General features: G+C 46.7%; 1 protein-coding gene across 1 annotated transcript in view; it reads left to right on the top strand.

Annotated features, from left to right (window-relative positions):
• Nucleotides 1–16,957, top strand: part of HTR3B (5-hydroxytryptamine receptor 3B) — a 36,313-nt gene that overhangs the window by 16,070 nt on the left and 3,286 nt on the right. Inside the window, exons 2-6 of the mRNA XM_035140019.1 lie at nt 6,341–6,501; nt 11,203–11,247; nt 12,084–12,193; nt 12,626–12,795; nt 13,694–13,851. Of these exons, the coding sequence (XP_034995910.1) occupies nt 6,341–6,501; nt 11,203–11,247; nt 12,084–12,193; nt 12,626–12,795; nt 13,694–13,851 (644 nt within the window). The remainder of the gene's footprint in view (nt 1–6,340; nt 6,502–11,202; nt 11,248–12,083; nt 12,194–12,625; nt 12,796–13,693; nt 13,852–16,957) is intronic.

The raw sequence follows: 16,957 nt of genomic DNA, 5'->3' as shown, positions 1-16,957 counted from the left end.
ACACTCTTTAACACCTGATGAAACTTTTTTGTTTCGACAAGCCTGCCCAGATCTTTAGAAAGCTGATGCAAGCTTTAATCTGTTTTTAGTTTATTGTTATTTTAACTTTTCAAAAGTCTTAAATTATTGTTGCTAATTCTTCATGCTTATAATTTTGTCGTTTTATTCTCTCTGTAAACCACTTTGAGGTTCCCCCCCCCCCAGTCAAGTGTATAAATCTTATGAAATAAACAAATTCTCAAGGATGAGAAGCCAAGTGGACATTTCTGGTTCTTGACGAGGAGCAAGTATTTCTCCCTCTCTGGGTTGCTCCAATGATGCCAAAGTCTTGTGTAAGCGGCTCCCTTCCCTTGATTGCATCACACTTCCAGTGGTCTCTCTCTATCGCAACCCAGAGCCTCACTGAAGCTGCACACATCTCCCAAGCTGCGGCCAAACTGGTGAGGAATGTTTCTGACCATAGGTGCCAACTCCGAGATTGAAAAATCCAGGACCGGCAGCGGCGCGGCACCGGAACTCAAGCTGCGGCATTTTGGAACTGGGCAGAGCGGCACCGGAAGTCACTTCTACGCATGCTCTGCCCATTTCCAAAATGGCTGCTGTGCCAGAAATCGCTTCTGTGCATGTCCAGAGACTCCAGACATGCGCAGAAGGAGCCTCCCCAGGCCGGTAAGAATCCGGGGGATTTACAGGGTTTTTAAAAAAATCCGGGCTGCCAGCAGGAAATGGCTGGAAAAACGGGGGTTTCCCAGGGAATACGGGAGACATGGCAGCTATGGTTTCTGACACTCCCAGATGATAGAGGATTAAAGCACGTGAATGTTTGCTACAGGGGACCAATACCCAAAAGATACTTTGCAGCTTTGAAATGTGGCCAGTTCAGCCTTACTTCCCTGCGTGCTCCTACACAGGTGAGGTGTTATTATTATCAACAATGTCTATTTGTTTAGCTCCGTTGACAGTTGAGTTTTAGGAGCCTCATTTGCAACGCTTCCAGGCTGCCGAAGGAAATATGCAGCTGCTAATGATGAGAGTTGTCTCTGTCCCTGACATTAGCTCAAGCATGTTGTTTGTTTCCACAGTTCTTGCTGGAAAGCAGCCCAGAAGCATCACGTTCCTTGGTGGTAGCCACAATGGGGACAGGTGGGCACAAAGCTTGAAACGATATTGCGCCATAGCCGACAATTGATCATTATTAGGCTTATTTTTAGCACCATCATTAACTCCATCAAGCATTGCTGTCCCCATGGAAACGTCTGGTTTTGACTTCTGAATCAGTGTAGCAGGTTAAAGTCTCTAACTTGGTTCCATTTTGGACACAGGCCAGCAGGCGTTGATTCTTCAGCAGGACTTCCATGCATTGCACTGTTTTGGGGATTGCATCAAGTTTAAAAATCTGCAACTGACACAAACCCGTATTTATGAATGGGGCAGCACTTACCCCAAAGCAGGGAGTTGTAGCCTTCCAGATGTTGGTAGGCTCCATCTCCCATCTGCCCCAGCCAGCCTGGGCAGTGGGCAGGAGTGATAGGAGCTGTAGTTCAACAAGATATGGAGGGCCAAAGATTCCCCATCTCTGCCCCAAAGCAGGACTTCCCAAACTGGCCTGTGAACCCTTGGTGGTCCGTGAGCTTCTGTTGGGTGGTCTCTGTCTGCAAAAACACAATTAAAAAGCACACATCAATTAGCACGGTGCTCTCCTTTTGCTACAGTGGGCAAAAAACCTTTTAAGTTCTCCAAGATCCTCAGGAATTTTCTGCTGGTCCATGATGGGAAGAGTTTGGGAGCAACTGTCCCAAAAGATCAGGTTCACAATGTGGTGTGCTCCTCAACCCAGCTTTGTCATAGAGGCCCAGGTGACATCAGTGTGGTAGAGTGCCTTTTACCAGATGAGACTGGTGTGTCAGTGTCAGGGACTGGGCAGAGGAGGAATGGTGGAGACTGCCTCCCCAGCTTGACCCTTCCAGGGAGGAGGAAGAGGAAGACCGTTTACAGAATTACAACAGGGGTTTGAGGGAGGTCACAGCTCAGAAGCAGATGAGGGAAAAAGTTGGGAAATCATGGTAGAGGAGAAGGAGAAGGAAGAGGGAGCACCAATGGGGTGACAGCTGATGGACTCAGTGTCTTTAGAAAGCATTCCAGACCCCCCCCTCTCCCAGCACCTGGCGAGCCTTGAAAGTAGGAGAGCAGAGAGCTCAAAGACAAAGGGCACGTAGCAGCACCCGTAGAAGTGACGAATGAGGAAGTGGGAGAGACGGGGGCAGGGGTGGAGATTCACTCGGGACAATGCCATTATCCAAGAGGCTGGGTTCTATAGCCTCTCTCTGTAAATACTGAATAAAAAGTGGGCGGTATGAAACATTTCCTTGTCTTTGTACATTCCTGGGCAACCGGCCATGGGAGTCACTGGCAGCAGCCTGATACTCAGCTGCTACAGCCATTCCTGGGCAGAGACATCTGACAACTTCCAAGTTAAGCTACTGCAATTTGTAGTGTGTGCATATTTGGGACTCACTCTTCTTATTGAGAGTAAGCCGGTGCCTTCACTGTACTCTTTTCGGTGCCCCTTGAAAACATTTCTGTTTTGACAAGCCTACACAGATGCTTAGAAAGTTGGGGTAATTTTAATCTGTTTTAGTATTTTAAGCTTTGGGTACTTTAAAGTAAGGTTATACTTTTTTACTGTTTTATCTTTTGTGAACCACCTTGAGGTTTCTTATAATCAAGTTTTTTTTTGAATTTTATGAAATCAATCAATAGAAGCGATATAAAATGGCGAAGGTGAAAGCCACAGGTGCTTATATTTACAGGTTGGTGGTAAGAAGCACAGCCACTAATGAAGCACGTTCATAATTCTGAAAACACGATGTGCATAATAAAATATTTTGGCACTTTGAGCACCTGCTCTCTTAACAGCTGACACATTTATTTATTGATCCATGCATTTATATCATACCTCTTTCTCTAACGAACACAGGCCCAAGGTCAGCCAGTGAGCTTCATGGCTGAGTGGGGATTTGAACCCTGGTTTCCCTCGTCCTAGTCTGTACTCTAACCATATCCCCCAACCAAGTCTTTAACAAGAACATAAACCATATTCCTAACGTATATTCCCTGAGTTTAGAAACTAAGTTTATTCTTCAGGTGCTTTTGATTCCAGTTTCCCCTTTAAAACATTCCTTTTATCATTCTGATTCCAGTTAAGGAAGGAAATATGCTTTTGCCTCCTGGCTGAGATGAGATCAGGGCTTGCTATTCCGCAAGCTCTGCTGAGTTTAAGACACCTGCAGCCCTGTCCGTAACATTCTGGTTGCTGTGACATTGATCAAAGATAGGGATCGCTTCCCAGCCCAGCTCCTGACATAGCATCCTTCATAAAAAACGGACATAAGCAGCCTCACAGTGCTGAGAGAGGACATCTCATTTACAGTTTCCTGCTGGAACTCTGGTCCCTTCAGCAGCTCATCAAAACAGCTATCAGAGGCCCGGCGAGTGGGAGAAAGCGCACATCTCGGACCCTGCAGATTAGATTTTGCTCACACACGTTGCCAATTTGCTTCAGCCCAATGAGTTGGTGAGGCTGAGCTCCCCAAGGGCCAGCCGGAACAGTGAGCAGGGGGCGGGGGAGAGAATCTTTTTGCATTTCTGAGGGGCCACTCAGGAATGTGTCACTTGCAATTCTGGGTCGCCGTATCTCCCTCCCCCCCCCCGCCGCCCAAATGCTCCCGCATCCCTGGCTCTTTTTCTCTCCTGGGTGGGTGGGTTGGAGGGTGTGTGTGTGTGTGTGTGTGTGTGTGTGTGTGTGTGTGTGTGTGTGTGAGAGAGAGAGAGAGAGAGAGAGAGAGAGAGAGAGAGAGAGAAACTAAATTATCTGAGTACAGGATCAGGCACAATCTCATCAGCTCCCAAACCATGTGGCTTTCGGGGTTCACTAATTCCTATTCCACATTCACTTCTGTGAATCTAGATTCTTGAATGAGATCTGCAGAACACTGAATGAAAAAAGAAGCCCATTAACTGGAAACACATAGTCTATTATCTTAAAAATTAATGTGACTTCAGAGCTTGGTGAAAGGCAGTAGGCTGGCTGTCATGTGACATGAGCTGTCAGAGGAGAAAGGCAGAAGCAGCGCAAAGGCCAAACCAACACCGCTTTCTTTCCTAACCACAGGCAACCTCTGCACCTGGCAACTGATGCCAAACTTATCCAACTACCAGATTGAGCTTTACTCCTTCTGCTTCCCTTGGTAGGGACAGAAGCCTTAAGAATCTTACAGCCTGATTCAACGTATATTTGTGCAGAAGCAAGTTCCATTGTGTTCACTGGGTATTTATAACATCCAAATCACTAAGTACACACAGCATCACAGCCTTGGATACAGATATGGTGGTGGTGAGGATGAATGATTCTTCAACATCAACTTCATTTGGACTGGTCATGTTGTGCAGTTGCCTGATTACAATCTTCCAAAGCAACTACTCTATTCCGAAGTTAAAAATGGAAAGTGTAATGCTGGTCAACAAAAGAGGTTTAAAGACTCTCTCAAGGCAAATCTAAAAAAATGTAGTATAAACACCAACAATTGGGAAACATTGGCCTGTAAGTGCTCCAGTTGGAGAACAGGCTTTACCAAAGGTGTCATGGGTTTTGAAGATGCTCGAACTCAGGATGAATGGGAGAAACGTGCTAAGTGGAAGGCACGTTTGGCAAACACTCACCATGATCAACTCCCACCTGGAAACCTATGTCCCCACTGTGGAAGGATGTGTGGATCCAGAATTGGCCCCCACAGTCACTTACAGACTCACTGTTAAAACCACGTTGATGGAAGACAATCTTACTTGGCTATGTTTGATTGCCCAAGAAGAAGAAGAAGAAGAAGACGGCGACACATTTCAGTCAATGGGTTGGAGAAAGTGGTTTAGGGAGAAGTGGGTTAGGCCAAGAAGCAGTGATGGACCCAAGGTCACCCAGTGAGCTTCAGGGTTGAGCGGGGATTTGAACCCCATCTCCCCAGTCATAGTCCAAAACTCTAACCATTGTACCACACTGGCTGAGACTAGAAAGAGGATGGGACCCTGTGGGGGTTGTTAAGTATAGTAATTTAATTCACTGAAATTGTAAATGCATGTATGCATTACTATGTGTTTAAATTTGATGGTTGGTAACTGAATTCTAGAGACATCTCTAGTAGTTCTTGTGTGATTAGCTAACGTTAGCCACATGGGAGGTATGGCTAACTAGTGAAGGATAGACTCATAGCTGCCAAGTTTTCCCTTTTCTCGCGAGGAAGCCTATTCAGCATAAGGGGAAATCCCTTTAAAAAAGGGATAACTTGGCAGCTATGGATAGACTCCATTTTATGTGAAGCGAGCTGGCTGTGTTTTACAAGCCACTGTGAACACTGCTAAGTTGAATAGTGTGTTCGAGTGTTTCTTCTCTGCTTGTAAGAAAGAGAGCAAAAATGCAGGAGGTGGAAATCTCTCATAGGACCTGCAAGGCATGGCTTCATTGGGATACAGATGGCTGAGTGCTGAGCTCTGGAAACAGGAAAATACAGTTGTTTGGAAGTTAGAAGAAGAGACTGTAAGCCCATGCTTGGATAAGCATGTGACTGTAAATATTGTTTTAATTCGTCTATAAGTATAAGCTTCTGCAAGTAAAGTTTTTGAATGTTAAAGTCTGGACATTGGTTTAATTGCTAAAGAAGGGCACCAGTCATACCATATATATCTTCTTCTTCTTCTTCTTCTTCTTCTTCTTCTTCTTCTTCTTCTTCTTCTTCTTCTTCTTCTTCTTCTTTGGCAATCCCTCGTAGCTGAGTAAGATTGTCTTCCATAAACATGGTCTTAACAGTGAGTCTGTAAGTCACTGTGAAGGCCAACTCTGGATCCACACGCCTTTCCACAGTGGGGACATAGAGTGGGCAGGAGTTGATCATGGTGAGGGTTTTCCAAGTGGGCCTTTCTCTTAGCATGTTTTTCCCTTTTGTCCTGAGTTCGAGTGTCTTCAAAGCCCACAACACCTTTGGTAAAGGCTTTTCTTCAATTGGAGCACTCGCAGGCCCGTGTTTCCCAGTTGTCGGTGTTTATACTACTTTTTTTTTTAGATTTGCCTTTTTGTTGGCTGCATTTTTGCTACCCTTACTTCAACAGGGGTGGTAGTCCACATGCCAGTTGGCCCACTCCAGGCTTTAAGTTAATACCTCTCTGTTAGGCTCTTTGTCCCATCCTGAAGGGTCCAAGTGTTTCAGGAAGAACAGCGCTTCCCAAGAAAGTGTTGTCAGCTTTCTGTCATGTTCCCATCACATCTAATAACCTGATTCTCTTTGCTTGCCAGGTACTTTGGCTGCAGCCACTCAGCGACCCAGGAACTCCACACTACACCGCTTGACCCGGCGGCTTCTGAAGAAGTACAACAAGGGAGTGAGGCCTGTCAGAAATTGGAGCAAGCCCACCATTGTCTATCTTGACCTCTTTGTGCATGCAGTACTGGACGTGGTAAAGAGAGCTTCTAGCTCATTTAAAGCTGTTGACCTGCAGAGTAGAATAGCAATGAAGTCTCTGCAAGGGATCACCTTTAAACAGGGGCTAGAGCCCATGTGTGATGTGCTTCTGTAGTCATTGAGGTCTAAACGTGGGTTGGCTGCATTAAATTGAACCCTGTAATTATTGCCTGTCTGAAACAGCAATTTTGGAAGATCTGCAGAAGAATATTGCAGCACTTCCAGAGACCAGGGATTTGATTCAGCCAACATTTTAAAGGCAAACCTACCCTGATAGGAACTTTGCAAGACAACACACAAACTAAAACAGAACCATCTTTCAGAATTCAAACTTTGCAGTGCTGGCCTCCAGCTAAGTAATGTGTGCAAAAATGCATGTACAGTTGACTCGCAGCTTGTGTGCATTTAACTTGCCCGAGTGCAGCTTTAGGCACTTGGTGGCTGGCCAGCATGCAATCATGCAAATGAAACACATGCGAGTTTGAGGGCTTGAAAGCTCTTTCTGTGCCAGGTTTTCCCAGTGTGGAAAGAGCTTTTAAGTTCTCAGACTTGCTTACTGAGTTCTGGGAAAGTCCGGCATCATCTTGCGGGGCCTTTGCAAGATCTTACAGGGCCATCCGAGATCTCACGAGATTTCATGGCCTCCAGAGGCCATGCAAAATCTTCCCAGAGCCTGGTAAGCAAGGCAGAGACCTTTCCACACCAGGTTTTCCTGCCACAGAAAGAGCTTTTAAGCTCCCCTCCTTTCTGAAAGCTAGATATACTGTTCTCTGTGCACATACCTGGGCAAATGATTTGGAGTGCTCCAATATCTCCTTCTGGAGTGACTCAAGTTGTGTTTTCCGTGAGGTTTCATACTACATAATATGACTTGCACACCATTCTCTAGAAACTGAAGCACCCTGCTTTTTCAGTGTTCCTAAATACTTATAACTGGAGCATATGGTTGCTAAAAAGCTCCCCTTTTGTGCTGATTGAGTTGCTGGAGGCTGGGACTCTGTTGCAGCAATAGTAAGGGGTCTTCAATCCCTGACCACTATGTAAGAGGGAAGGGCTGGAGCCCAGTAGTAGAGAATCTGCCTAGCATGCTGAAGGTCCTGAACTCAGTCCCTAGCACCTCCAGCTGGAACCGGAGGAGCCTCCTGCCTGAAACTCTGGAGAATCACTGCCTGTCAGAATTGACAATACAGTCGTACCTTGGATCCCAAACGCCTTGGTACTCATACGTTTTGGATCCCAAACGCCGCAAACGTGGAAGCGAGTGTTCTGGTTTGTGAACATTCTTTGGAACCTGAATGTCCGATGGAGCTTCCTGCAGCCAATCGGAAGCCACGCTTTGGTCAGGGGCATACGAAGTGGGATGCGGAGGGGGCAGGCTGCCCTGGGTGCCACTCTGGGGGGTGACAAGATGGTCCCTGCCTCCTCCCAGCTGTAGAGCGGCCGAGGGCATGCACAGTCAATATGGGCGCCGCTCACGTGGCATCCGTATGGGCTGCCACTCTCACGCGCTGTCCATACAGGGGTCTGTACGGGCTGCCGTGCATGCACACTCTGTATGGGATGCCGCACATGTGCAGTCCTTACAGGATGCCGCACATGCCAAGTTCATACGGGATTGGCGCACATACGCAGTCCATACGGTCACCCTGCGTGCGCCAAGGCGGTTCCCCCCCCCCGCCCTTTGGCATCCTGCCCCGGGTGCCGGAGAGGGTTCCTCCGCCCCTGGCTTTGGTTTTCGAACATTTTGGAAGACTTTGCTTTTGTCTGGCTCCATATCAGGCAGGTTCCCATGCCCATAGGATGGAAAGCACAGTGGCTCCACAGGGCCCAGAGCTTGCAAGGGAGTGACTTTGCTCATTTTGTTTTGTACGATCAACTTACACTGAAGGCGACCGTATTTGTACCCCCCGGTGATCAGAGGAGAGATTTGGCTGTGTAATCACCGTTGTCAGACGCTGCCGTTGGCTCTGAAAGAGAGCTCGACGCCTCCCAGGCCTTGGCAGGTGTGCACGCTAATAGAGGAGCCATTCGGCAGGCACTGCAGCACGCAAAGTGCTCCCGCCCCATCTTCCCTGTCGCCTGCGACTCCTTTTGTTGATCTTTTGCCTCCTGTTCCATGCACATAAAAGGCGGGGAGCAGTCTGAGACTCTCCAGTTATTAGGAGGGCCTTGGGGAAATCTGATTAGACCGATAATCTAGTCAATGGAGAAAGAGCTCCAATTTGTTTAGATTGAGTTTCGTCAGTGCCGAATTCCACGCACCTCCGTCTTCCACTCCACTGACTTAGAGCCTCCCAGACAGACGCCGAGGCAGCTGTTCCAACAGGATGCCGAACTGGGGGAAAGATAAATAAGAATGCGGAGGAATTATCTGCATGTTTGCTAACCACCAATTTAAGACTAAAGTAGGCTTCCTATGTTAGGGAGACTAATGAATTCCAATTCTCCCAAATATCCTTTGCTTTTAACAAGCAAGATGGAAGGGGATCCGTACATGTACACCCAAAGCGAGAGAGGAAGGAATAGTTTCAAATGGCACAACGCGAGAAGCAATTATATTGGCCAGCTGGCATGGAGGAAAACTCTGAAGGGGAGTCAAGTTTTACTTTTAGACTCCCACCCCCACAACTCCCTCAACTCTGGCACTAGGGATGGAGGGAACGTCAACAGCCAATGGGCTGCCCAAAGCAAAGAGTGCTGATACAGCAGTGATAAGCAGGGAAGGTGCTGGAAGCAGAGATGGGGATAATAAGGGGATTCGAAACCAGGGAGAGACAAAGTTCTAGAGGGAATGGAGTAAATTTATTGACTTTATGGAGAAGAACTGTAGAAGTTTAAAGATGCTTGCGGGACTGAAATAAATCCTACAAAGTGAACTTATCTATATTTATAAAAAAGGAACTGCAAGACAGGAGTGAGAAATAAAGCCGAATGATGGGAGGGAGGGAAGTCTCAGCTCGGCGGAGCGAAAGATTGAGATGGGGAAATTTAAGATAAATTGTAATTAGGCTTTTTCTGTTTTTTTGTTTATTTGGAAAATTTAATATAAAATTATCTTTTTTTAAAAAAAGAATTAGCTGTTCATACAATGTGGGGTTATGCATAAGAAGACTTAAAACAGGGGTGGGGAATCTCAGGCCTGCTAGCCAAATCCAGCCCTCCAGCCCTCTCTGTCTGGCCATCAGGATCTCTCCCCAAACTGCACCTCCTTTCCCTAGAGCAGGCATGTCAAACCTGCGGCCCTCCAGATGTTTTGGCCTACAACTCCCATGATCCCTAGCTAGCAGGACCAGTGGTTGGGGAAGATGGGAATTGTAGTCCAAAACATCTGGAGGGCCGCAGGTTTGACATGCCTGCCCTAGAGCAACACCTCTTACCAGCCCCATTCACGCCCTCCTTGAGTGCTTCTGCCAGTCTGAAATGTGTCCTTGAATTAGCATCCTGCCGCTTGCGAGGCTATAGGTGTGTGTGTGTGTGTGGGGAATGTGGCAGTGTTCCTTGGAAAGTGGGACTACCATTTTTAAACTTTTCAAAATATTTTCTGAGCTGGGGTCCCCCCCACTTTCCTCTCGGCCTGAGCATGCATGGGGTATGGTGGCCGTTTCACCAGCACAATGGCAAAATATCTCTCTCACCCCCCTTGCAATTATTTCTCTGTTATTCTCTTTGCTAGGAAGGGATGCTTCCAAACTGTGAACGTTCCAGAGAGGAAGGCAATCAACGCTGGCCAGTTTTCAAGCCCTGCTTTTGTAGAGAATATGCATTATTCTTAGCAACCTGATTAATGTCAGAGTAACTAATTAGGGCGGTAGGGAGGGAGAGATGGGTGATTCGTTTATAGTGTCAACAGCCTGCAGCGGTGTGCCATTTTGTCAATGGTAATTTACTGTAAGGAGCAGCAGACAGAGGGGGGTACCTGAGAGTCGAGGGTCAACAAAACAGCATCAGCCAGGTGTAAGAGAAGACAGTGATGGAGATGGGCCTCCAGAGAGTTGTCCATTTGGAAAAATTGATTGGTTCCCCTTTTTCTTTCTTAGCTGGATTCCAGGTGCAGCTCTTGCAAATCTGGAGATGGGGCAAGGCAGCGATGAAATAAGGCAGAATAATTCTAGCCAGCACAAGAAACAGGCAAAGCTGTTTCCTCATTGCTTAAACCGGCATACAAGCCTAACCCAGAACAACGTTCAGGAACATCTGTGGACCTGCAGATGCAACTTCTATAATCCCTAACCATACTAGTTGCTGGGGATGCTGGGAGTTAGAGTCTAACAACGTCCAGAGGGTCTCGGGTTCTCTATTCCTCCTGTAGGAAAGTCATAAAGTAACATATGACCTGCTCTGAATCTCAGGCTGGTCTCCCTGCAGTTCCCACCTTTGACCAGAGACAGACAGAGGCAAAAAAGTTGCACGGCTTGGGTCCCATGTCCAACACCAGCTGGGCTCTTGAACCATGTCCCCAGAACACCTAGGTGGATCTAGTTCCATGCAAGTCATGATGTTTGAATTCACAACGGGAGAGACAGGGATGGAGATGATTTGAAGCCACATGAAAACATCCTGTTTAACAATAGGTGAAACCTGTTTAACTCTCTAGGCAAATGTGTAACAATGATAATTTCCTGATTCCACTGTCTTCCATCATAATGATTGTTGTTGTCTGCATGATTTGCACAATTGACATCTTTTTCCTTTCCAGGATGCTCAGAATCAAAAACTGAGAACAAGCATTTGGTATCGGCAGGTAAGACGATACTGACTGGGGCTGATGGTGTGTGTCCCCCCAAATCTGGAGGGCCACAGCTTCCATATCCTTGCTGTACGAGGTGGTGCACCAACTGTTAATTGTTAGTAAGCCAGGCCTCCCTAATAACCCAACTAGCCCTCTCCCCCCCCACTTTTAAATTCAACCCCTACCCATTTCCCCCACTTCTTTAACCAAAAACTAAACAGATTCCTCTCAGCTTCCATCATGATACATTTGACTTTAGTACAGTTTGGGGTGTGGTTGGCGCTGTGGGTTAACCTACAGAGCCTAGGGCTTGCCAAACAGAAGGTTGGCAGTTCGAATTCCTGTGACGGGGTGAGCTCCCGTTGCTCGGTCCCAGCTCCTGCCAACCTAGCAGTTCGAAAGCACATCAAAGTGCAAGTAGATAAATAGGTACCACTACAGTGGGAAGGTAAACGGCATTTCTGTGTGCAGCTCAGGTTCGCCAGAAGTGGCTTTGTTATACTGGCCACATGACCTGGAAGCTGTACACCAGCTCCCTCGGCCAATAACGTGAGATGAGTGCCACAACCCCAGAGTCGGTCATGACTGGAGCTAATGGTCAGGGATCCCTTTACCTTTACCTTACAGTCAGGGGAGTCTTAAGCGTATATGGCACCCTGGTGCCGCGGTGCAAAGATCCTCCAGCGCCCCCCGCCCCGTTTTCCAGCGCGGCTGCTGCAGGCACAGCTGCGCGACGCTTCCCTGGCGGCCCGGCGACCTAGCGCATTGCGCCACCCAGCCTTGCCTTAGAGCCGGTCCTGCTTACAGTTTAAAAATAGCTGGATATGTTCCCCTTCTCTCTTTTGCAGATCTGGAAGGATGAGTATCTCACTTGGAATTCCAGTCGTTATGATGGGATCCAAGAAATCTCTTTGGCCATTCACCGCATCTGGGCTCCTGATATTATTGTTGGTGAATCGTAAGTGTGGACCTTGTTGGTTTGAGATGATGGTGACTCAGGGACCCATAAACTTCTCTTAAGTAGGTTTCACCTCGGGTTGCAGTTGTTAAGCTGAAGATGTTTTGATATGGTTGCTTTTCAGTGGCGTTTTATTATGCAGTATTATAGTAATAAATATGGTTTATTGGTTTTAGCTGCCTTGGAGGCCTTCTGCAGATACATGGGAAAGAGAAAGAGAAAGGAGGGAGGGAGGGAGGGAGGGAGGACCAAAAGGATCAAGGGAATGGAACAACTCAGAAGGGACATTTGACAACTCCTCAGAGGGGAGTTGTTCCATTCCCTACTTCCCAAGCTCTGAGGCTACAAATGTCACTCATGCCTGAACAAAAGATGCAATATTTAGCAATGGAACTAATATTCCTCTGTTCTCTCTCTCTCTTCCTGGTATAGTGTGGATGCCAGCAAATCCCCAGATCTCCCATTCGTTTACTTGAATGCCAGTGGTGTGATCAAGAATTACAAACCCATGCAGGTGGTGTCCGCATGCATCCTGGAAATGTACACTTTCCCATTTGACACACAGAACTGCACCCTGACTTTCAGCAGTGCTTTGCACACAGGTGAGTCAGGACTTCTGAACCCAGGGACTGGATGTTATGGGGGGGGGGAAATGTGTAGCTCAGTGGTAGAACAGCTGTCTTTCATGCAGAAGGTCCCAGGTTCAATCCCCAGCATCTCCAGGTAGGACTGGGAGAGCCACTTATTCAACCTTGGGCCCCCAGATGTTGCCAGACTACAACTCCCATCATCCCCAGTTAGCTTAGCCCATGGCCAGGGCTGATGGGTATTATAGTCTACTGACATCTGGGGACTCAAGGTTGAAGAACACTGGTGTGGGCAATACCATGCTGGATGAACCAATGGTCTGAGGCAACTTCCTCTGTTTCAATCATTGCTTTTACAACACCACCACCCAGTGCTGGCCAAAGGGAGGAACTACAGGGAGTCTGGTCAGACCAGATGAGATGCCTCTCAACTGACCATAGAGAATCCAAGCCCCCAAACAGGTTTTTTGGGCAGGATTGATTGCTTTTCTAACAACTGGGAGACTAGACTCTTGTGTTGGATACAGGCTGCCTTTATTTTGCTTCATGTTTGCCTTACTTTGCAGGACAAGAGTTTGCTCTGAGTGGGAAGGGGCAAGGAGATATACCTTGGAATGATAGGTAGCCACAGTCTGGCTTCTCTCCATCATGAGAACTAATTTCTTGACTCTGTTTGCTCCCTCTGAGTTCTCCACATTACAGGAAAAGAATCCTAGGAAGTTAAGTTTGCAGAGGGGGCTAGGAATTGTAATTCTGTGAGTGGTGAACTACAGTTCCTAGGAATCTTTGGGGGATGCAATGTGCTTTAAATGTGCAGTGAGGCTGTAAGATAACATTTTGTTCACCACTGGACTTGATCTTAAATGTGCATGGCTAATAGTTATGTAATTTTCTTCCACTGCATCCTTTTTAGTTCAGGATGTGGATCTTGCTTTTTGGAGGAGATATGAGGAGATCAAGAGTGACCAGAAGTTGTTTCTAAATGATGGAGAATGGGAGTTGGTGTCTGTGCTCCCTGAGCGGCGTATCCTGCAAACTCAGACTGGGAGCATTGCTCAGATTCAGTTTCATGTGAGTACCTGGAACATCATTTCCTATTGTGCAAAGGTGGTGTCTCCCCTTCGCATTAACACCCCGGCACAGTCAGCTGGATATTTACAGTCTTTATTACATATGTACAAGAAACAGCTACAGTTCAGGATTATGCGTCCGAACCTGTTGAGTCAGATTCGGGGAATCATGTGAGACATCTTTGACCCTTACATTTCATTTCCCTCCTTGTCTGTGCTGATTTGAAAGCCCCCTCCCTTCCAGAGTCTGAGCTCCCTTCCCAGACCTCTGGGCGGTTGAAGGGCTCTGCAACATCCCTGAGCCCTTCCTCCTCCTGGCTAATCTCTGCCCACTCTTCCACTTCCTCTGCCTCTGGGCTGTTGAAGGGCTCCACAGCAGCCCCGAGACCCTGCTCCACTGCTTCTGTCACTTTCTCTCCTCTGAATTCTCCCTGACATATTGTGACCTGGTCACTCTATCCTCTCCTCTTCCTTTCTCTTTCATTAATGGCATCTTTTAATGCCCCCATGTCCTCTTGTTCTTGTTCTCGCCTCTTGTTCACAAAGGCTTCCTGGCTAAACCTGGTCCTACAGCTTTACTGTTGCCTGGTTTTTGTATTGTAGTTTAGATGGTTGCTGTTCATTCATTTGTAGTTGTGTTTTTTAAACAGCACTTTTGCATTTGATTAAAATAATAATAATCCTCACATTGTGAAGCTGCTCTGAGTGCCCTGTGGGTAACAGGGTGGAATAAAAATACATATTTTTTTTAACTTTGAAATCAGCAATGATGTGATAATTGTTAGGCACCCAAGATTTCCATTCGGCGTGTAATGTGATTCAGTGGTAGGAGTAAGAGAAATTTGGTTTGCCCCTAGTAAGGATCTTCCTGGTTCTTCTTTCTTCACACTTCTTCTTCTGTTTCCAATTCTTCCATCCTCTTCACTCTTCCTGTTTGCTTCTTCAGATGACTGTGCTGCAGAGGCCTTATTGACTGTGCTGCAGAGGCCTTATTTCACCTGGGTCAAACTCCCAGTTTGGTACCCCGCTATGCACATTTACACACACACACACACACACACAGGCTGAGAGCCTCAATGGAGGCTTCACCCAGGGCAAAAAACCAGCTAGCCCCCATAGCTACAGCACTGCCTTCAAGTGTCACATGTCTGCAGTGGCCATGGCACAAACAAACCACACACAATTACCATACATGGACATTCACCACAAATTCAGCACACACACTCAGCATTTCAACCCTCCCCACTCCAGCACAGGAAATGCTACCTTCACACAGAATCTACAAACTTACCATTATCTGGTGTTTCTTTGTTGAATAAATGAGAAGGGAAAGATGCCAGCTTCAGCTGCAAAGCTGTGTCTGACTGTCGGCCCCCGTTTGCCTCATGAAGGCAGCTAGGCAAGACTGAGTGCTGGTGGGGTCCTCTGTCGGCAAGACAGTTGGCACCTAACCTTGGATAATATTCCATCTCCAGCCTGCAGCTGCTGAACGGGCACTGAATGAGATTGATTCCCTTCATTAGCGCCAATGGGCTGCAAATACCTTTTGTGTACTTATTATTATTACCTGGCGTTAATGGATAATGAAATGGTGGCATAATATTGCTAGCACCTGAAGGGTGTCTAATGGCAAGCACGACTAAATCGAAAGCGCTCTCCTCTTTTTGCTTCCTTCCTTGTGCTGGGGAATTTAAAGGCAATGAGCTCCATCGCCTGTTAGACAGGATGGGAAGGGAAGGATTTGGTTGCTGAGAGAATCATAGGTTGCAGTTCAGGACCATGGACACCTCCACAAAACCTTGTCCAGAAAAGAGATGAAGATTCTGAAGGAACATGCTGCTGTCTTTGGCTGATACTAGTTCCCAGTGAGGATGTTTCATGCAGGGTGGCCCAAATCTTATTGAGGGGTGCACACCCCACAGTCCTCATTTGAAATCGTCATGTGGGGTCACCTCAAATTTCTGAGCATTGGACAGACACAATAGTTTTGACTGGAGAAAACGATTGTGCCTCTCAAAGGGACCAGGCTCCCACTCGTGGAGGAATATAGTACAGGGCTGAGCAAAGCATATTTGCGGGTTTGACAGTACATAAGCTTTCAATTGACACAAATTTTTCTAATTTTGTGGTTTTTCAAATTCTCAGTGAAAAAAGGAACTGGTAGCTAGTGACCAACGTCACCATTGCTCTCTCCTCCCTCCCATGTTTCCTAGGACAGCCAGTGTGGTTAAAGTGTCAGGCCAGGGTGCTAGCCCCCACTCAGTCATGAAGCTCAGTCTCTCAGTCTAGCCTACCTCACAGGGTTGTTTTGAGGATAAGATGAAGCGGGATAACTATGTACACCACTTTGAGATCCAGTTCAAGATAAGAAGGGATAAAAAATGTAACAACAGCTGCAGCATCAACAACAGCAGAATTGTGAACAGAACTCTCTAGAATTTCTCCATCACAAACTGTGCCCAAACTCTACGCCAAAGGATAAATGGACATAAATCTGACATCAGGAATCACAAGACAGAGAAACCAGTAGGAGAACACTTCAGTCTCCCAGGACATTCTATACAAGATCTCAAAGTAGCTGTCTTATTACAAAAGAATTTCAGAAATAGACTGGAAAGAGAAGTTGCAACTTATTACCAAGCTTAAAACCATGGAGAGACCAGGTCTGAGTAAAGACATTGGATTCTTATCTCATTATACACGATAAAGCTATCTTTAGCCATCTCACCACTTGCTTTTTCCTTTAAGACCTATTGCAGTCATTAACAGTCGTCAACAGCTATCAGTCAGTCAACCACCCACTCCCACCACAGGGAGGGAGTAATACCCCTCCCCACCCTCTCACTATATATAAGCATCTGGTGACTTCTGTTTCAGTGTACCTGAAGAAGTGTGCATGCACACGAAAGCTCATACCAATGACAAACTTAGTTGGTCTCTAAGGTGCTGCTGGAAGGATTTTTTTATATATATTTTGTTTCGAGTACGTCAGACCAACACGGCTACCTACCTGTAACTGTGGCAAATCTGTGTAAGCAACTGAATTTAGTACAGAACGGCACAGATTGGAAACATTTATAACAAGCTGCCTTTTCTGTTCTGGATGC

This window comes from Zootoca vivipara, chromosome 14, assembly GCF_965207765.1.
Source record: "Zootoca vivipara chromosome 14, rZooViv2.hap1.1, whole genome shotgun sequence".
Lineage (NCBI taxonomy): Eukaryota > Metazoa > Chordata > Lepidosauria > Squamata > Lacertidae > Zootoca > Zootoca vivipara.
The sequence above is the reverse complement of the archived record's forward strand: the minus strand, read 5'-3'. Positions and strand labels throughout refer to the sequence as shown.